The 21,429-nt window shown below is 43.9% G+C and overlaps 1 protein-coding gene across 1 annotated transcript; it reads left to right on the top strand.

Moving 5' to 3' along the window:
- The first annotated feature begins 268 nt into the window (after positions 1-268).
- vwf (von Willebrand factor) lies at positions 269-20,629 on the top strand. The gene is made up of 53 exons (XM_068722553.1): positions 269-416; positions 559-610; positions 754-897; positions 1,156-1,258; positions 1,392-1,600; positions 1,843-1,964; positions 3,136-3,355; positions 3,450-3,572; positions 3,658-3,769; positions 3,871-3,917; positions 4,027-4,163; positions 4,260-4,398; positions 4,780-4,880; positions 4,985-5,180; positions 5,449-5,664; positions 5,989-6,235; positions 6,343-6,437; positions 6,741-6,892; positions 7,031-7,134; positions 7,214-7,352; positions 7,437-7,571; positions 8,388-8,534; positions 8,645-8,785; positions 9,861-9,959; positions 10,035-10,191; positions 10,791-10,958; positions 11,095-11,230; positions 11,327-11,636; positions 11,832-12,984; positions 13,068-13,172; positions 13,570-13,713; positions 13,792-13,935; positions 14,040-14,204; positions 14,368-14,414; positions 14,510-14,687; positions 14,895-15,136; positions 15,237-15,426; positions 15,560-15,901; positions 16,007-16,245; positions 16,449-16,551; positions 16,666-16,737; positions 17,080-17,184; positions 17,316-17,521; positions 17,615-17,764; positions 17,851-17,967; positions 18,163-18,343; positions 18,636-18,676; positions 18,767-18,883; positions 19,204-19,302; positions 19,628-19,756; positions 19,871-19,910; positions 20,001-20,098; positions 20,319-20,629. Exons 1-53 carry the CDS (start codon positions 411-413, stop codon positions 20,502-20,504), a joined length of 8,550 nt encoding a protein of 2,849 aa, XP_068578654.1. The 5' UTR covers positions 269-410; the 3' UTR covers positions 20,505-20,629.
- The last annotated feature ends 800 nt before the right edge of the window (positions 20,630-21,429 follow it).

The following is a 21,429-nucleotide window of genomic DNA, read 5'->3' as shown; positions in this document are numbered from 1 at the left end:
CACAAGAATTGTTTGGGTTGGCGCCGATACAGATACGAATGTGTAGACTAATCACTCGCCAGGCGATCAGTGGGCATATCCTGGTATTGTCCTGCTGAATGTGTTTGATGGTGTCAGTCTGCAGGCACTGAGCTTTGGACAGAATGATATTCTGCCCTGTTTGACATAACCTGGCTAAGGGGATTGGTCTTAATGGCAACTGGGCGGGGGTACATTCTTTGCTATAAAATCTGTTCCAGGGTAGTTGAGCTTCTGACCAAGTTCTCAGTTTAGTCCATGTTTGTTTGACTCAGACCATCACACTGCATTAATATGCCTTGACCGTGTGAGGTCTAAAAGTGCACATTTGGATTCTCTGATTTTGGATTGTGTTTGGTTTTCCTTTGCAACTGTGTGGATTAACAGGAGCCATGGAGGTAGGACTAACTGGAGTTTGGTGAACTTTTTTATACAGGCCATGAACAGCACACAGAATAATGTGGAATTTGGTTATATGATAATGATGATGCTGGTACAGGTGGTGGTGATGATAATGGTGCGCATATTTATGTATTTCAGGTGTGGATGAGGAGGTATTTGCGAGACATTTTGGTTCTTCTGCATCTGACAGGTGAGTGGACGTAGAGGATGTCCAAATTATTTTTGGTCTTTGCAGTCTTATAGACTATTAATATGTGAAATTTTTCATGTAAGATCTCCTTGTGCCCTACTTCTACAGTCAGCTGCATATTAGTGTATTTTGCGTGTGTCCAGCTTGCGTGGCAGGTATGACAGGGAGATGCAGTCTGTTTGGACGACAACACATTCACACTTTTGATGGGGTCTTATATGAGTTTCCTGGAGACTGCAGCTACCTGCTGGCAGGAGACTGCAGCCATCGCTCCTTCACACTGCTGGGTGAGTCACACTCAGACAGTTCAATAAAGAAACAAACAGAATTGACCTCTAATGGTATCTGCTCAGACAGTGCAGCTCAGTGGCTTGTGTGGAGCCTCTGCTATTGGTTTGATTCTCACTGGGATGTGTGTACTAAAATAATGTATATACTTGTTCTGACATTTGAAATTGCTTTCTCATTTATTTTCCCTTTTTTTAATTTTCTGAAAAAAATCATAATTTTTATGATAATAACATAAATGTATGTTGAATCTGCAGGTGATTTTGTCAATGGCAAAAGAACTGGAGTCACTCTGTTTCTGGGAGATGCCTTTGAGCTGCACCTGTCTGTTAACGGACGGCTCTCACAGGGAGAAAAAATGTTGAGTAACAGAATATTGAAGTTGTCAAACAAAAATCATAAATTGTGTGTTATCGTATTGAAATATTGCAGAATATAAATCATCCCTTCATTTGATTAAGGAGAAGCTTGATGTGTGTCTCTTTTTTTGCAGACTGTCTGTGCCCTTTGCATCTCATGCTGTTTTCGTGGGTTCAGAGCTCGGCTTTTATAAGCTCTGGAGTGAGGAGTTTGGCTTCACTGTTACTATTGATAATGCAGCTAACATCGCTTTGACAATGTCCAAACACCATGCCAACCACACCTGTGGCCTCTGTGGCAACTTCAACACTGTATCAGCTGACGAATACACCGCTCAAGAGGGTAAGATAATGCGGGGTAACGTCAAAAGTTTGTAACTGTGTGCGTATGTGGGATATGTGAGGAGAGTTCATTATTACTGGAATTAAGGAAATTAAATGAGTCACCAGCACTCAGCAACAGGAAGAGTATCAGCTCTGTACAGGAAAAGATAACACGGTAAAGGAAAGCAAGAGAAACAGTAGTGGTAGGATGAGATTAAGGAACAAATCTGTCAACTTGTTTATGTGTGTGTGTGTTTTTAGGATTCCTAACAGAAAACAGCTATGATTTTGCAAATTCGTGGGAAGTGAAGGGGGCTGATCAGTCATGTCGACGTGTCTCAAATCCCAGCCAGTCCTGTAACAACACAAGAAAGAGTTCAGCGGTGAGAGGACAACACACAAACATGTGCATCCATACATGTGTTAGGACACCTGTAAAGATGTGATTGCATTTTACATATCTGCAAACAATCTAAAAATGAACCAACATTTTTTTATTAAAAACTGGAGAAATACATTTTTACACACATTAAGGCATCTGAACCTTTGATGTAAATGCATTTAGCCTTTCAAGGGTGTGTTAGCTCATTTTTACTTGGAAAATCAAGATAATGCCATGTCAATTTTGACCTCCTATCAAAATCTCATGTGGCGCCCTGGGTTTAAGGTGACAACTTTGGACCACAATGTCCTCGGTTTGCCCCTTTGTTACATGTCATTACCCATCTCTCTTTCCTGTAATCTCTCCTCTTTCATCCATCTAATAAAGGCATAACATTTCCCTGAAAATCTCATAATTGTTTCCGTCGTTCCTACTAGTACTCTGCTATCGTTCTTTCAAACAGCTCAAATATCTTATAATTGTGACTACGCAAGTCTTGTGTCTTACAATATTGATTTACTATTTGAAACTTTATTTGTATCCTTCACCACTTTTGTCCTGGTACAAATGGGCTTCCACTTAAAGTAGATACAAGTTTCAGCAAGGAACAGCTGGTTAGCAAGCTGATCTGACAGGTGTGAGAGCAGTTCTGTAACATGTATACTGTAGTCGTTGTGGGTGGTCTGGTATGAAAAAATCAGCCAGTTTTAGCAAGAACATTTTGTACTTCAGGAACACCCACGTGTGATGAAACCGTTAAAGGCTACATATTAGTGTGAAACCATTGCATGTCATTAACGTCTCCTTCACTAACTACAAGTCTGATCTTTTTTCTAGTGTCCCTGAAGGAAAATATTTATCTTTCAGATATCAATATTAAGATATCTTAATTGATATATCGGAGTGTTTTCCTTTACAATTTCAACTGGTACTTACTGACTTTAAACTCTCTTTTTACCTTATTTTATGGTCTTTAAAGAATCAAAATCCTGTTTCCATCATGATGATACAAGTAGCCATCTTATAACCTACTCATCACATGTCGTTTATAGAACCCATTACCCTTATGGGGGTCTTTTATGGGGTCTTTTAAAAAAAAAAAGTTATACAAAAACCTCCCATCATTACGATGTAAAGAACCATTTTCTTTTGACGTGTGTGTGTTTGTGTAGATTTTGTCCAGCTGCAGTGTGTTGCAGACGTCTAGTGTGTTTCTGCACTGTGCCCACCTGGTCTCTCCCGAGGCGTTCCTGTCACTGTGTCAGCAGGAGGCATGCCACTGTGACCAGAGGGAGGGAGAGGACTGTTACTGTCCATTCCTGTTGGAGTACGCTCGCACGTGCCACGCCCACGGGATACTCCTTCGTGGCTGGCTGGAGGAGAGCCAATGCTGTAAGTTTGTCAGTTACTAAGAAGGTAGTTGCAAGGTAAGAAGTCCCAATCATAATCTAAATGTGTGTGTGTGTGTGTGTGTGTGTGTGTTCAGTTCCCAAGTGTCCAATTGGGATGCAGTACAGTGAATGCACCAAGTCCTGCTCTACAACCTGCCACAGTCTCAACATCCAGGAGGTCTGCAAGGAAGAGTGTGTGGATGGCTGTACATGCCCTGGTAACCTCCCGCTCACTCTATCTCCCTCTTTCACTGTCTGTTGCTCTGATACTCCAGTTGTAACATGGTCGTGTTTGGTTTTCAGTGGGTAAGGTGTTGGATGGTAACCGTTGTGTGGAGGTATCTCAGTGTTCCTGTGTGCACATGGGGCGACATTTCCCTCCAGGATCCACCATCTCTCAGGACTGCAACACCTGGTAAGGGAGCTATGTGCATGCAGAAACATGTAGAAATACACAAGAGATACTGCTAGATGAAAAGTACAATGCTTCCTCACTAAATTGTTTCTTTGCTGCAGTGTTTGCCGTCACGGTTCCTGGGAATGCACCAATGAAGGCTGCCCTGGTGAGAGAGATGTACAGCAGTAGTCAATGTGCTGACTTACACATTCTACTGGTAAATAAAGTCCCCGGTTGCTAATTTCTGGTGTTATGCCTTTGTTTTCTATATGTAGCCGAGTGCTTGGTGGTTGGCCAGTCTCACTTCAAGACCTTCGACAACAAGTTCTTCACTTTCACTGGTCACTGTCAGTATCTGCTGGCAAGAGACTGCACAGATAATGGGTTTTCTGTCATTATTGAGAACGTACAGGTAATGGGCTTTTTTTGGTTTCTTTTTTTTTGTCACTTTCCTGCCTCTAGCTGCTCAGTCATCTACAGCATATTGGCTGTTGGTATTGTGTTTCAGTGTGCAGATGATCAGGATGCTGTGTGCACACGCTCAGTGACGCTCAGCCTGTCCTCTCTGGAGGACATGACAGTGAAGCTGAAGCATGGAGGAGTTGTCTCTGTCAACAGCATGGACATCCAGACCCCAATGCATCATGGTATGCCACTTTTGCAGAATAGTGCAAAGATCTACATTTTATACTTCCTCTTAGCATATCATACTGTATTTGATCTTGTATTTATAATAAAACCTTAAGTATATAAGAGAAACTACTAGATATATTGTACTTCAACCTATTATATTCTGAAGTGAACAAAACATCAGCTCAAAGATACAACAAAAAATCCTGAAGACATAGAAGACATTTAGTCAACACCAGCATATAAACATCAAGTAAAGATGAATCCATCTTTGTCGATCTGATTTCTTAAGAATTGTGTGATCATTTTCAGCACAAAAAATATATTTAATGGTAGGCCTGTTAATTATTTAAATTGTTTAAATCAACGCCATCTTGATTGTTTGCGCAATGTTACAGGTCGTCTGCATATCCAGAGATCTGTGCAGTCTTCTGTGCATGTTAAGTTTGGAGATGACTTTCGTCTGGACTGGGATGGGCGAGGCCGCGTGCTTTTAAAGGTAGAACAATTCTCATGGATAAACACTTTTATAATGGTACTGGTAATGGTACTTATGTTATAAGATCAGCAAACAACTTTACTGAAATGTGTCCACATCCCCAGCTGGGACCACGATGGGCAGGGCAGACCTGCGGCCTCTGTGGTAACTTTAATGGTAACCAAGGTGACGACTTCTTGTCTGAATCTGGTCTGGTTGAGGCGGGTCCTCAGGCGTTCGGCCAATCATGGAGGATCAACGGAGACTGTGAATCAACCCACAAACATAAGAGCGATCCGTGTGCCATTAACCCCAAAAGAGGTATACTCACCCATATAGATGCACACATCACCACAAGAGCAAATAGCTCACTGGGCTAAGAGGGTTGTCTGGGAACTGGAGGGTTGACAGTTTGATCCTTGGCTGAGACGTGTTCTGAATCAAGTGTTCTTGAGCAAGACACTGACCTCCTAGCGGGTGCCTGTCATGGGCAGTGCATTACTGGATGGGTCAAATGCTCAGAAAGATTTCCCCCTTACTGGGACAATTATAGTATAATATATATATTTGTATCTCCTGCGCCTTTCAGTGCGTTTTGCAGAAGAGGCCTGTTCGGTGATGATGTCAGACGTGTTCAGTGCGTGCCACTATCTGGTGAACCCGAGTCCGTTCCAGCGGTTTTGCCGTTATGATGTGTGTGCGTGTGTGGACGGTGAGGAGTGCCTCTGCTCTGCTCTGTCTGCCTACGCAGCTGCCTGCACTGCCAGAGGAGTGCTGCTCAACTGGAGGTCTCCCTCACTCTGTGGTAACGCTTTGATTAACCTACAGCTGATCATTCATATGCACATATAATAGTAAACATACAAACATTTCATTCCATTTTTAGACAGAAAACTGCACTGTTGGGTAAATGCAAAAGTCAGCAATAATCTTGGTTAGCCGTAACTTTCACAAGGTGAAGATCAGGATATCAGCACCACATCTGAATCTGTCCAATCTGTCTATTTGAATATTTGTATCATCAAGAGTACAACAACAGTCAATACAAACAACAAAGATCCATCATAATTCCAGGGACGGAAATGATGAAGATGAGACTAGATCCCTAACCCTGATTTGTTTTTGTCAGAACTTGAGTGCACTGGAGGCCAGGTGTATGAGGCCTGTGGGAGTGTGTGCGACCGGACCTGCCGAGCTCTGTCTGGCGCTGAGGCAGGATGTCTGGAGGAGAGAGTGTGTGAGGAGGGCTGTTTTTGTCCTGCTGGAAAGTATCTGAGCGACTCCGGAGAGTGCGTGACAGCTGACCTCTGTACCTGCCTGCACGATGGACAGCTTTACCAGCCTAATGATGTCTACGCGGATCACAACAGCATCTGGTCAGTTACCGTGCATGTGTGTTTTCAGATACTATGGTAACTGATATTGCATTTCATAGATACACTTTCACTTTTTGTGTGTTTCTCTTGTGTGCTTGTGTGTGTAGCTACTGTGAGAATGGCTCCATGCGCTGTAGCTCCCCTGAGATGAGTACTTTACTGTCTGACCTCTTCTATGATGATGACCTGGCACCATCCAGAGGTACAATTTCAATATTTTACAGATGTTCTATTGAATGTCTGTGTGTTTTTTGACTTGTATAATCCATTATCCATGTGGTATCTTTCATTTGCCCATTTATTTTTAACATGAGACTTTGCTGTTCTTGTATGCACTGAACAACTGTCAGTAGAGTATTTATCTGGTCTGATCCCCCTAACGATCAGGTAGTTTTACAAGTTAAACAACAAGTTAGAGTTTCTAATACATTTTGCATTTTAGGAACTGATCACCAACTTCATAAAAGCCAGCTACATATTGGTGTGTTTGTTTTTATGTATGCAGACCGCCGGTCAGCACAGTGCCCACCTCCACTCGTCCGTACAGAGTGTGATGGAGGAGAAAAAGGGCTTGAATGTGCCAGAACCTGCCAGAATCTGGATCTGCCCTGTGTCAGCCTCGCCTGCATACCCGGCTGCCTCTGTCCACCTGGCACAGTAGGTGGTTTGTTATCTGTGTGTGTGTCTGTGTGTGTGTGTGTGTGTGTGTGTGTGTGTGTGTGTGTGTGTTTGCTGTAGATAAAGCACCAAACATCTAAAATAGAACATACTGATTGATAAGTGGATTGATTTCAGGTACGTCACCGCAGAGACTGCATTGCACCGGAACAGTGTCCCTGTTACCATAACAACAGGCCATATGCATCAGGACAGACCATCTCTGTGGACTGCAACACCTGGTAAAAAGATTGTTTGCATACATGGTTATGAAGGGGAATACTTGCAACATGTTTACTCAACAGGCTTTCTCGTTGACAGTGTGTGTGAGAACAGGAAGTGGCACTGCACAGAGAAGGCGTGTGATGGTGTGTGCCGCACTGTGGGGGAGGGGCATTACGTCACTTTCGATGGCCTCAAATACTTGTTCCCTGGCCTCTGCCAATATGTCCTGGTCCAGGTAAGAGGCAGATATCAGCACACTGATGTCAAACAGAAACATGCATTGATTTAATAAAGTTTTTTCTACCTTTACTATCAATAGGATATGTGTAATGGAGAAGAGGGTTCATTCAGAGTCCTGGTGGAGAATGAGGCCTGTGGAATTGTGGGACATCACTGTGCAAAAGCTATTACAGTCTTCTTCCATGGAGGGTTGATTGTAATGCAACATGGAGAGGTAACACACACACACACACACACACACACACACACACACACACACACACACACACGCTCACGCACACACACACACACACACACACACACACACATAGTTTGTTATGTGATTCAGTGTGTCATGCACAAAGAGTGGTCTGCCCATATAAACTCAAAAAACTTTGCAGCGATGAAAGTCATCAGACATGAACAGAACTTCTTAAATATAACATTACATTGCACACAATAAAGGTTCTCTTCCTAAAACGCAACTCTTTCTTTTAATAACATACAACCAAAAGGAATCATCAGGAAAAAAACTGTAAACTGCCCTTAAATCACTATACAATAAACAATAAAATGCAATAAACCATAAATAACACTGCAAACTAAGTATTTTCTCATCTGTTAGACTATTAAGCCTGCACCTGCACCGTAGTTGTGTTTCATGAAATGGTATGTTTATGATTTAATTATGAGTATGTACTGTACATGCAGTGTATGAGCATTTGCACAACTTGAACTAGGTACATAATTAGTCACTTATAAGCAATAATATTAAATAATAAAAGTGTTTATGTTGAATATTGTTTATCACTCTAATGCAAGAACAAACAGCATGGCACCGTTTGCATAACCTTTGGATACTAACTAAATAATTGCAATTTGTAAAGCAGCAAACTTGATCACACACAACCAACGGTCAGAAGTCAGATGTCTGACACGTTCATATACCTCATATTCTGCTTTACTCACTCAATCTGAGTCTTGCAACCTAACTTTTCAGACTTGATCTGTGAGTATATGCATCCATGGTTGGCATCTTTCTCTCTCATAGGTGAAGATGAAGAGGCCGGTGCTACAGAGCTCACAGGTGGAGATTGTGAAATCTGCTCAGTTTTACACCGTGCTGCTGGGGAAACACATTTCCCTCAGCTGGGATAAAGGAACTCGCCTTCTGGTTCACATCTCAGCCACATACAGGGTACTTATGTATTATAACACCACTTTTGACTGGTTGGACCATGTTTGTTTTATTTACATTATTTTATTTTAAACCTATTCTTTTTGTTGCATACATTTTAACGTGTGTAGGGTCGGGTGTGCGGTCTGTGCGGTAACTTTGATGGGAACGTCAACAACGACTTGGTGAGCAGTAACAACCAGCTCGAGGTGGACTCCTCACACTTTGGGAACTCCTGGAAGGTTATTCCCAGCTGTGCAGATGTAACACAGGTAAAGTCTTAGATTAAAGGGTCGGTTCACTGAAATTACAGAGTAGCACATGTAATGTTCAGAAATTTGTCAAACAGAGGGGAAGAAGGCCACTGAGGAGAAGAAGCAGCAGCCCCCCCCCCCCTTGCACTCTTTGTTCCATCAGCAAGCAGGGCAGGAGTCAGCAGGTCCAGGTCAAAATCAAAAGTATTTAATATTGTTAACAGAAGCCAAAACAATCACAAACCAAATTACACTATCGATAGTAAAATATTTCAAGAAATATGAGACCTCGTTCACACCACAGGACAGATTGATGTATCTGCCCCATGGTACGAAGGAAGTCTGATTCTCTCAGGGGACAAACAGCTCCTTTGCCCCCCCAGAGTTACATTCCTCAACCTATCGATCAGCTCCACGATTGGCTGAAGTCCAATGGGCTCCTCCTTGGATCCTGACCCATTGTCCTGGACAGACACCTCAGTGAACTACCGTCTTCCCCCGCAGATTTACACCTTCTGACATTCCTCAAACCCCCATCACAGACACTCAATATACATTCAATGACCACACTCCTTGGTTTAACACTACCTAAGTAAACACACTGTGACACATAATATCCAGCACTAGGAATGCTTTAAAACTTAAAATTCCTCACACACATTTCCTGTCTAGCTTTGGTTTTAGGAAAAGTTAGGGCCAGCTCTTTAACAGTAATATGTAGACGTGGCTGTATACAATAATGTTCCATACATGGTCTACATAAACTAGAGCATTTAGGAACGTGGACTTTTGTTGTTTGTGGGCAAGTATAAGAATACCAGATGGCCAGTCAATTGGCAAGATGATACATTTGATAGAAAATGAAGCAGACTACATGTTTCCAGGGATGGATTACCCACCCCAGGCAAGCCTGTGCAAGCTGGGTCTTGTAGCATACTGACTAAAAGCCAATGGCTGCCTGGAAGGTTTGAAATCAACCTTAAAATGTACATTTTTGCTAACTATTAATTGCTAACTATTGCATTTCTAGTACAGAATAAGATGTAGATACTGTCACACTCTATTCATGTGTGTTCTTGTGTGTATAATGTAGATACCCGCTCCTTGCAGCGACAACATTGTCAAGCTTGTAACAGTGGAGCAGTCGTGTCGTGTGATCACTGGTCCTCTCTTTAGAGAATGCAACAGCCAGGTCAGTGTAATTACAGACAGTATTGTTAGGTTCATGCACTTGGTCCTCTCCTAACATGTCCCTGTGTGTCTCCAGGTGGATGCAGAGCCATATGTAGATATGTGTGTGGAGGCAGCATGCTCTTGTCCATCAGTGGGCGACTGTGCGTGTTTCTGTGACGTCATCGCAGCCTACGCTCAGGCCTGTTCAGAGAGGGGTGTATCCATCAGCTGGAGATCCAATGACCTTTGCCGTGAGTGTGAAGAATTTCTCCGTTTCCTCATCCACATTTAGAATTTCATCATGTCATTTAGGAAAATATATCATGGCTGCTCAACCAAGCTAAACCAGTTAACAATGTCCTAAGCTATCAAAATCAAGTGGCTGGAAAAAAGTAAAATAAGATAATAATAATAACAATAATAATTAAAAAATTCTGGCAAAGTCACCTCCCATGCAGCTCTTCTCCTTTTTTAAAATACTTATACCACAATCACAGAACCGCGACTTTTCAGTACTGCTATCCTTCTCCCACATGACACCTTTTGTGTCTTCAACAAGAGTTAACATTTTTAAAGTTACCCTGAATTTGGGTTTTAGCTCTAGCATCATACTCTTGTTTTTCACTCGGATGAACTATATCTATACTCTGATATCAGAAGAAAAAAAATCTTCTCCTTATGGTATTGTTAAGAAAATTTACTTATTTTTCTGAATACTTTATCATGCAGGTCACATATCCTGTTTATCTTGAAGGAAGAGCTCTATGTAGTTAGGATTGTTAAAAAGCAGAGGCCAGATTGTGTCGCATGGGTAATATTATAATATATTATATAACTTTTGTTTCCTTAGCCATAAGCTGTGAGGAACTGAACCCGAGGAGCCCAGGTGTAGGGGAGGAGTTATGCCAGTGGAGATATAATACTTGCGGCCCTGCCTGTTCGGTCACCTGCCAGCACCCAGATCCTCTCCATTGTTCGTTCGCATGTGTGGAAGGTTGCCATGCCTACTGCCCCCCAGGTGCCAAAAAATACTCACTAAACATATTTGAGCATGCAAAATCCTAATGCAGTATACTGTATACATGCACGTATGTATGTACAATATGCAAATAATGTAGGCTAGTTTAACTTCAGACCTTTTTTTCTTTTCTTAGGCCAGCTACTGGATGAGGTGGCCATGCGTTGTGTAGATCCCTCTCAGTGTCAGGTGTGTATCCATGAGGGTCAGAGAATTTCCCACGGCAACAAAGTCATCTTGAACCACGATAACCCAGAGCACTGCAAGATATGGTAAAACATTAGAACTTTCAGTAACACGTTTGCATATTTTGGATTGGTGAATAATGCTTTGCACATTATAAGATGCTTTATTTTTCATTTCTTAAGTCACTGTGACAACAACACACTGAGCTGTGAAGTTTGTGCCTCTTCCGCCGTGTTCACCACTCCCACACCAACAGCCGACTATGCCACCTTCACAACCCTGCCCTTCACCACCTTGATGCCTGAGGGCACGTGTGACCGCGCTATGGATCTTGCATTCCTACTAGATGGTTCAGAAGCCCTGAGTGAAGATGAATTTCAGGCAACTAAAGAGTTTATACTGGGAGTGGTTGAACGCTTCCGCATGGGCTCAGCTCACACTCGAGCCACAGTGCTGCTTTACCACTCTGGAGTCAAAACCTATGACCTGCAGGTAGATTAACATAGGTTGTACATGTGTGACACAGCAAGATATTTATTCTTGCACAAAAACATGCAATGCTGCTTTATGAATTTTGTGGAATGATACTTAATCGGTCATTCAAATTCACAGAAACTGAAAGTCATCCTAAAGGTCTTCCCTTGGTTGCTTGATCTACCTGTTTTTCTCTCTCATTCATGCCTGTAGGTTCAGAAGTGGCTGTTTAAGAAGACTGTGAGTGAACTGCATTACACAGGAGGAGATGCGGCCTTCTTGGATGAAGCTGTTAAGTACCTGGTTATCAACATCTACGACAAGAACAAACGTGACCATGCCGGCCGTGTTGCCATCATCTTAACTGCTAGTGCCAACCCTCGCCCCGTCCGTGCCATCGTCAAGATGCTCCGCAGGAAAGCCATCACCACCCTGACAGTGGCACTGGGTCCTGGGGTAAACATGGGGCAGATTAATGACATCACCAACGTCAACCCAGAAAACAGGGCCTATGTGCTGAGCAGCACAGGTGAGCTGCCTGAACGTCTGTTAGAGCTGACAGATTACCTCTGCACCTTGGGGATGGAGCCTGAGGTGGTGAAACCTCCAATGCCAAAGTCCACTCGGCAGCGCACAACCCCCACAACCCCGGCTCCTCGTCTGGAGCCCAACCCCACGCCATACCTTCCAAACACTCCTACGTCCACCTCCCCCTCTGGCCTGTTTCCCATCACCACATCGCCGTCTTCCATCTCTCCTGCCAAAGATGTGACGTTCATCCTGGAAGGCTCTGATGCAGTTGGTGAGTTAAACTTTAATAAGTCGCTTCTCTTCCTGGAGGAAGTTATCTCACAGCTGACGGAGAAGGAGGAGTCCATTCGAATCACTGTGATCCAGTACTCGGTAAGCGTCACTGTGGAGATCCGTCGGTGGGAGTTGAGACGGCAGAGGACCCTGCTGCTGCAGCGACTGCGCGAGATTCGTTGGAGGGGTGGAAGTAAGACGAACACAGGAGCGGCTGTCACTACGACTTTTCAAGAAATGGCTACGGCCCGGCCTTCACGCGGCCCAACCCCTCCTCAGCTGGTCTTCCTTGTGACAGAAAATCCGCCTACTGACACAGTGACACGCCCGCCATCTATGAGCATCCACACACAAGTGTACCCCATTGGTGTTGGACCAAAAATACGTGAGATTGACTTGCTGCCATTCAGCTCACCTCAACCGCCGCTGATTGTTGATGACTACAACGGTCTGTCAACCCTGGTACACCGTGTAGTCAATATCACACACACCACAGTCAGGCCCCGCTTTCCTACGCTGGCACCCCTGGTCGTCCCAACACTCTCCAGCCTGCCACCCTCAGGTACAGACAACACACTCATTCCAATCACTCAGTCCACAAGGGGTCCTAAGCCTGTACTAATTTGTGATTTTATCTTTGCACAGTGCCGTGTAAGACGCCTGTGGATGTGTTGTTCCTGTTGAAGGCTGGAGGGCAGTTTGAGGACATGAAGACATTTGTGAAAGCTTTCATCAATAATGCTGACATAGGTAAGTGTGACTCAGCCCCTAAACACCCAGCTACATTTTGTATGTAATGTGAACTGCATTTCACTGGTGTTTAGTATTGTTATTAGTCTTGTTCAATAGTATTTCAAAAATAATAATAAGAACAAGGGGCAGCTGTGATTTTTTGATTCTATTCATAGTCATATCATAAGTTGTTTAACAGCAAAAGGATAATTGTTTTGGATAAGAGATTTCTAGTCATTTATTTAGATAGTGGGTCATCAAGACACAGAATAGAGGAGATATGTCAATAGGCGCTAACATGTTGTTTCAAGTGTGTAACATGGCAGGTATATAGACTAATACTTATTAGGGTAACCAGATTCTAGATCTCCCTTCCCTGCATTGCTTCATTAATTTAAGTTCTTTATGTGTGCAGGGCTGAATGGCACTCAGGTGAGTGTGGTTCAGTATGGAGACACCAACACAGCAGAGCTCACCTGGAAGAATGCACAGAGCAAATCCCAACTCCTGAACCTGGTGGGAAGCATACCAAGCAGGACCGCCACTGCCCCAGTGCTAGGTAGCGGATACGTTGTCTAATATGTGCACACACATTAAAGTAGACCCACACACGCTCACTGCTCTCGTCTTTCTGCAGGCTCTGCACTGCGATTCGCTGTGCAGACGGCCATCTCGCCGGTCAGCGGTGGAAGAGTCGGTGTAGCCAAGGCTGTGGTGATGCTGGTGACTGACAAATCAGCCGATGATGTCAAAGAAGCAGCTAACGAGGCACTGGCAGCAGGTGATTAAGTCGCCATTGACTAAATTAACATGTGATACCTCAGTTAAAAATTCAGTTGGTGGGTTTCCATCATCAGTTTTACTGACAACAGTCCCTTCACTCAGGTGTGTCAGTGTTCCCCATTGGGGTGGGGCCAGGCTATGACAGGAGTGAGATTGGCGTACTCGGCCACCAGGGCAAACAAGACAACACTCTGCACTTGAACAGCATGGATCAATTACTGATGTTGCTGACTCTAGACAACGGTTACACAGAGAGAATCTGCAGAGGTGCTTACAGGCACACACACATACAGTTACTCTTTCTTCCAAGTAAAAATAATTAATGCTCAGAAATACATCTGTTCTTTTGTATAGTTTTAATAGTAATGCATTATAATGCAAGTGATAATTGATCATAATGATTTTATTGGTTGTTTACTTTGGTTCTTAGCTGGTCCACCAGGACTGTGTGTTGATGATAATGGAAATGAGAGAAAGGTGAGTAATGTCTGCAGAGCTTGAATAGAAATTAGAGTAGTGCAGCAACCTTTTACAGCATTCATTGTAATGAATTGTCTGTTCTTGTGATTCAGCCTGGTGAGTCATGGCTGCTGGAGGACGGCTGCCACTCTCTCCTGTGCCACCCCAGTGGGGCAGTGACAGTACAAAACCACAAAGTCAGCTGTGACAGACTGGAGCCGCCGGCCTGCAGAAACAACATGCCACCTGTCAGAGTCCAGGAGACCTGTGGCTGCCACTGGGAATGCCCTTGTATGTACATCTAAAGGATCAAATAGCTTCTGAAGTTCCTAGCATCGCATTTAACTCGTCTATATTAAGTGCACATCCTTTCCCACGTGGGCTGTTAACAATGAGTGCTGGTGACTTGCATTCCAGGCTATTTATACTGACTGTTAACGGATCACATGGCTCCTGTACAGTCACTCTCTTCCTTCTGCCTGGTGTGTGTGTTGACAGGCATGTGTATAGGCAGCTCCACCAATCACGTAGTGAGGTTTGATGGCTTGGCACTTAGGCTGGATGGGGAGGGTGTGTGCGCCTATACACTTCTCACTGTCAGCAGAGGCATCAGTGAAGGGTCAGAGGTCAAACTCCACAGTGGGCCTTGTCAGGACTCAGCGAATTACAACCAGGTCTGCATGAAAGCCATGGAGGTGATCCATGGACCACATAAACTGCTGCTGAAGGATGATATGACGGTAAGCTGTGTGTGTCGCTGGTTAGGAGGCCTTCATACTGAAATCGATCATTACACGTGAGTCGAATGTTTATTTACTGGCTATGTAATTGTTTGAGCAGGCAGTGATTAATCGGGAGGAACTTGCTCTGCCGTGGCGGTTTGCTGGCCTAGAGCTGGTGCGTTATGGAGGAGTGATGCTGCAGCTCAAGTCGGACCACGGCTACGTCCTGACTTTCACTCCCCAGAGCAATGAGTTTACCATCACGCTGCTCAGCTCCACCACCACAGGAGACATCGCTGGACTCTGCGGTAACAAAAAATAAAAACCCATTTATACAAGTGTAAAATAAGTCAGCCCTGTTTTTCTTTCTTTATTTGGTTGTAGTACAACTGTAACTCCTTCCTCAAACCACAGTTCTCTCTCTTTCTATCTTTCTTCCAGGTGCCTGTGGGGAGGAGAAGTTGAACGTCCTATCTTTACGTAATGGCAGCTCGACCGCTGACCAGCCAGGCTTCATCTCAGACTGGACCGTGGCTGTAGATGACGGTGTGTGTCTGCCAAAGCGGAGGGCGGTGTGTGTGTCCGGTGCAGCGATGGGATGTCAGGCCCTACGTTCTGAGGTCTTTGAGCAGTGCCATGATCATATTCCCGTCCAGGTGTTCCTTGCAAAGTGTGAGGAGCAGGCATGTGAGGAGTCAGATGTATGCGAGCTGATTTCTGCCTACGCACGCCTCTGTAGGCAGAGAGGTGTGTGTGTGGACTGGAGGAGCCCGCACCTCTGCCGTAAGTTAGTTCTTGATATGTGTATATATGTTTCAAATCAGCAGACGCAGTTTAACACCCAGTCTGAGCATGAACCTAAACTTTAGCCTGATCTGTGTGTTACAGCATTACAATGCCCCAGCTCCATGCTGTATGCTGCATGTCGGACAGGGTGTGTAGGGGACTGTTTTAACATACAGACGTTGCCAGGCGACTGGTCGGTTGCCAGGGGTAACGATTCATCCTGTATGGACACACCTACTGAGGGCTGTTTCTGTACTGGAGGGACAGTTTTGCATCACGGACAGTGTGTATCACCAGAAGCATGTAGGCAGTGTGTCGACCATCATGAACGCACGTATACGGTGAGATGCATGAGAAGACAAATATGACTGAATGTGTGAGGAAAGGAGGCAAAATGTAAGTCAACTTCTCAGTTACAGAAACACATTCTGATAGAACTGGATGGGGCAACCACTGAGGTGTTTCACCAATAAAGTGTGCTTTGAGCGCCATCTAGTGTTTGAGACATCAATAAAATGAAACATGGTTTGATGTTTTCGTACAGTACATGCAGAGTTGGGTACCAGATGAGAACCCATGTTTGATTTGCATGTGTTTGGACCAACAACACATCAACTGCACTGCCCGGCCCTGCAATGACGTCAAAGGCAAGCTTTCTGCTGCTTATGCTCATACAGAATCAGTAAAAAAATATATATTAGCGTTGCATTGTGTGTTTGGATATACCGCTTTAATAATGAATCATTTTTATGTGTGTGCAGCTCCAGTATGTGGACCCTGTGAGATCCTGAGAGAGAAGAGAGGCTCTAAGTGCTGCCAAGAGTATGAGTGTGGTATGTAAAAAAACACCATGTTGCATTATTACGTTTCTATTTCCAGTTCAGTATTACAGTAGCCTCATCAAATGAGAGCGGGAAAAACAGACCTGTCTGTGTTCAATAGGATATACTATGTGTGTGAATCTAGGTCCGATTTTTTGATATTGAAAGGTTGGTGCTGAACACTAGAATATATTGCTCACACCATCAACCCTAAATGTTCAACAGCTAATTAAAGAAACAACTTAAATCATTCATTAAATTGTATGTGCTCTAAATTTATCACACAGTTGTATCTCATATACAATGTATAGCTTGTCCAAATGCAACAGACTGTCTCACTCTGTGACTTTTCAGTGTGTGATCTGGTGACTTGTGACCTGCCTGAAGTGCCCCGCTGTGAGGATGGGGAGGCTGTGGTTCTGAAAAACCCTGGGGAATGTCAACCTATACACGAGTGCGGTATGCCATTAACGCATTCTCTGTGATGTTAGAGCTCTGCTTTTCTCTGGCACACATACAGACATGAAACAGAGCACACATCTATGTGATCTCTTTCACGTGTTTCTCTTCATCTCTTTTCCCCCTCGCAGTCTGCAAAAAAGGAGAGTGTGATGTTCAAGCTCCCCCCGCTTGTACAGCACACCGCCAACTGTCAGTGAAAAACACAAAGTGCTGCGACGTGTTTGAATGTGTGTGCAACTGCCATAACTCCACCCACACCTGCCCTGCTGGGTTCATCACATCGTCCTCTACCGACGACTGCGGCTGCACAGAAACCACCTGTCTGCCAGACAAGGTGTTTGAGGAGTGTGTGTTTGTTTAAATGCATCTGTTTTCATTTATGTGCTTTTACTGTTTAAACCTGGTTTTATTATTTGTGTCTATCCAGGTGTGTGTGGTTGGTGGCGTGGTTCACCCAGTGGGGAGTGAATGGGAGGAAGCGTGCCAGAAGTGCAGATGCACCCAGCTGCAGGACAAAGACACATCACTGCACATCGCTCAGTGTATGCCGCCTGTGTGTGATCGAACCTGCCCTCAGGTGAGCACACACACACACCAAATACACATATTTGCATTCTGCTTCTATAACCATCAATCCATATATATATGTATTATATATTTCAGGGCTCCACTTACACTCCATCAAAAGGAGAATGCTGTGGCAAGTGCACAACGACCAGTTGTGTGGAGTCAAAGGGAGAGATTCGAGGGGACACAGTGTTTGGGCGAAACCTCAGACACGTATGTGCAGAGAAATCATACATGCCTGAATAATATAGGCAACCAATTTTCCATATACAGCTTAATGTGATGTTTGAATAACAATAACAATCCCTCTGCTTAGGCAATATATTTCCAGCTGTGTATTGTTTCAGTGGAGCACTTTCTCCTCTCTCTTATTGGATTTTAATCTAATCTCTGTGTTTCTTTTAATAGGTGGGAGAGGTATGGCAATCTCCTCAGGATAAATGTGTGTTACATCAGTGTGTGAAAGTGAAAGATGAGGCGTTCATCTCTGCAACAAACGTCAGCTGCTCTGTTATGGACACCCCATCCTGCCCGTTGGGAACAGAGTTACGCTGCGACACCCAGGATTGCTGCCCCAGCTGCCACTGCGGTAAACACACATTCATACGCAATTACAAACATATAGGAAAACATAAACAGACACACCATTTGGCACAGCAGGGTGGTATTATGAGTTAGGAGAGTGTCCTTCAACTAGCGGGCATGATATCATAATCTCACTATCTACTGAGAAGCAGTCGCAGTGTCTGTCCAGCAGATGACTCTCTCTCACATTAGTGTCACCTCAGAGCCTCTTATCCTCACCTGACCTTACAGAGCCTGGGGTCTAATGCTGTGTTTAATAAATAGCATTTCAATTACTTGTGCTTTTCTCTCCACAGCTCCTATGGATGTCTGTGTCCTCAACAACACTGTGATAGGAGTAAGTCGTGCAGAATAGCAAACCCTTCTTTCGTATTAGAACATTTTGAATGGTTCCTTCAATGCTCCACCTGTGTGTGTGTTTGTGCAGGCAGGCGAGAGGCTGATGGTGGACGTGTGCACACACTGTGAGTGTATTGTGGAAGACGGTGCCGTGAGGAAATACAGACTGTCGTGCAGGAGAATCAGCTGTCCCACTTGCCCTATGGTAACCACCATCCAACCATTATTTTTTACCATTATCATCATCATCATTATCATCACCATCATCGTCATGACTAACCAACAAATTCAAACGTTCGTCATTTTCATCAAAGATTTTCTAATCTGCTGACCACATTCCCTCCCTACTCATCATTAAATTGTGGCCACAACGTTTTCCATGATTCACTCCGCTTACAGAGGTAAATAGTGAATTATTTATGAGCACAAAAGGGCCCAGGCACATTTGTCTTTGTATTTACATTAATGTCCTTCTGATGTCTGCCCTGATGAGCTAACAGGCAATACTAACCACAACGTTTTCAGGGATACACTCTGCAGAAAGAGGAAGATGCTTGCTGTGGCCGATGTGTTCCCACTGCCTGCTTCATGCAAAGGCCAGATGGGAAACTGATCAGTCTGCAGGTAGGTTCTTAGCTCATGAACACTGTCACACACAGAACGCAGACATTGATGCTCATACCGACTCATTTGCTGTTGATAATGATGCTTTTGATATTGATTTATTTTTATAAAGACTTTTTCCAGATAGCATCATACTGTACTGTGTTATACTATTTTATACAACTGCTATACTATGTTATTCTACACTGTACTATGCTTGTTCCTTGGGTCAATACAGTTTGTCTACATCATAAATATAATATTATGTTTTCATTTAAAAAGGAGACAACAGCTTCTCAGCAGCATACATGCATGCTGATCTAAGTGTGTGCCTCTCTCCCTCCAGGTGAACACCACTAGCGAGGATGGTTGCAACCTGTATACCTGTGGTGTAAACGTTAAAGGGGACCTTGTCCTTCAAACCAGATTGACCACCTGCCCTCCTTTTGACCGTCAAACTTGCCTGGACCAGGGGGTACGACTGCTTCAAAAAACTGCCCTATACCTCCATCTCCCAGTGTTCCCACTCCTGAACATCTGTAGCTGCCAAATATTTGTATTACATTTTTCCTCTCTTGCTTTTTTTCAGGGGAAAGTTAGCCAGATCGGAACAACCTGCTGTGAGATATGTAAGTAGAGCTGTGGCCTCGGCGAGACTACGCTATTTAAAAAAAAATCTGGACTTTCTGATTTTAATAAGTGTGTGTGCATGTATGAAGGTACGGAGCCAGAGTGTCGAAGGACAGTAGGAACGCTTAACTACATCAAAGTGGATGATTGCCAATCAGAGCACCAGATAGAATTGCACTATTGTGAGGTAACAGACTACTGACACACACACACACACACACACACACACACACACACACACACACACACACACACACACACACACACACACAGGATGATTAATCCCCCCCAGGATTAGCCAGCAAAGTTCAATGAAATCACACTGTAACACTGTCCCTCTCCATCCCACCCTCTCTGCCTCTCCCTGTGATTCTGTCTATCCGTCCATCTGTCCGTCTGTCTATCAGGGCAAATGTCGCAGTAAGTCCATGTTCTCCCTGGAGAGGGCTGCTGTGGAGCAGGAGTGTGTGTGCTGTGCTGCCGTGGAGACGGAGCCTCTCAGTGTTCCTGTCCTGTGTGCCAATGGCACTCGTAGCCAGCAGACTGTCCTGTCTGTCACCACATGCGACTGTCTGTCCAAACACTGCACCTAGAGAAAGGGAGAGAGAGAGCGTTTATAAATTCAGAGGGTATGTGTGTATCCAAGTAAAATGTACCCATACAAAATAAATACACAAATAACAATAAAACAAACCTGACAGTTTTTTGTAAGCACTAATTTTGTGTCTGTCTTTTCTTTTAATGTTATTGTTAGGAATTAAATGTATGGGTTTGTAGAGATTGATGTTGGTCATTTAGATGTGTGAATAGTTTAAAAATGATAACACATTTTCCGATAGGGATTGATAAGTGCTTTTCTCCATTTCAAATTATTATTGAATGCTTTGGGAACATACACAAATATTTTATATATCAATCAATCAATAAAATAATTAATGTTGCCGCTCTATGTAAGATTATAAATTTAGTTTTGCATTCATATTTAGTTTAGGGTCTTCTGAGACCTGCAGATGGTAAGCAAGGTTCACTTTCAAATCTGGTCACTGTAAGCTTTCTTTCCTCTCTGGCTTACACACACACTCGCTCGCGCGCGCACACACACACACACACACACACACACACACACACACGCTCACACCTACACTTGTTCATCGGTAATATGCATCACTGCTTCCCCTACCGTATGAAACGGTCAGAGGAATTAGCCGCGCTGTGTGCGAGCGTGTTAAGCCATGGGTACCGGGAGCGCGCGCGGATTGTCCACCATCTCAGACCCTCACCAGGCTGTGCATTTCACGCGTCTTATTATCCATCTCAATTGCGAAGCCCTTATCCTCTACGAGCACTGGTGAGTTCACTTTTTCCACTTTTCTTTCATGTGAAGTGTGACATAAAAAAGTGCGCAGTTGACATTCATCACTTTTTACAGTGTCACTCCTACTGTCGGCTTTGAGAGCGTCTTTTTTTCACCTTTGCGCTCACTTGTTTGAGCTATAGGTGCTTGTGTGTACAATGTTT

Source organism: Cebidichthys violaceus, unplaced genomic scaffold (genome assembly GCF_023349555.1).
Source record: "Cebidichthys violaceus isolate CVI_PGR_0920_01 unplaced genomic scaffold, fCebVio1.0.p SCAF_3, whole genome shotgun sequence".
NCBI classification, from domain to species: Eukaryota; Metazoa; Chordata; class Actinopteri; order Perciformes; family Stichaeidae; genus Cebidichthys; species Cebidichthys violaceus.
This window is presented reverse-complemented; position numbering and strand designations above follow the sequence as displayed.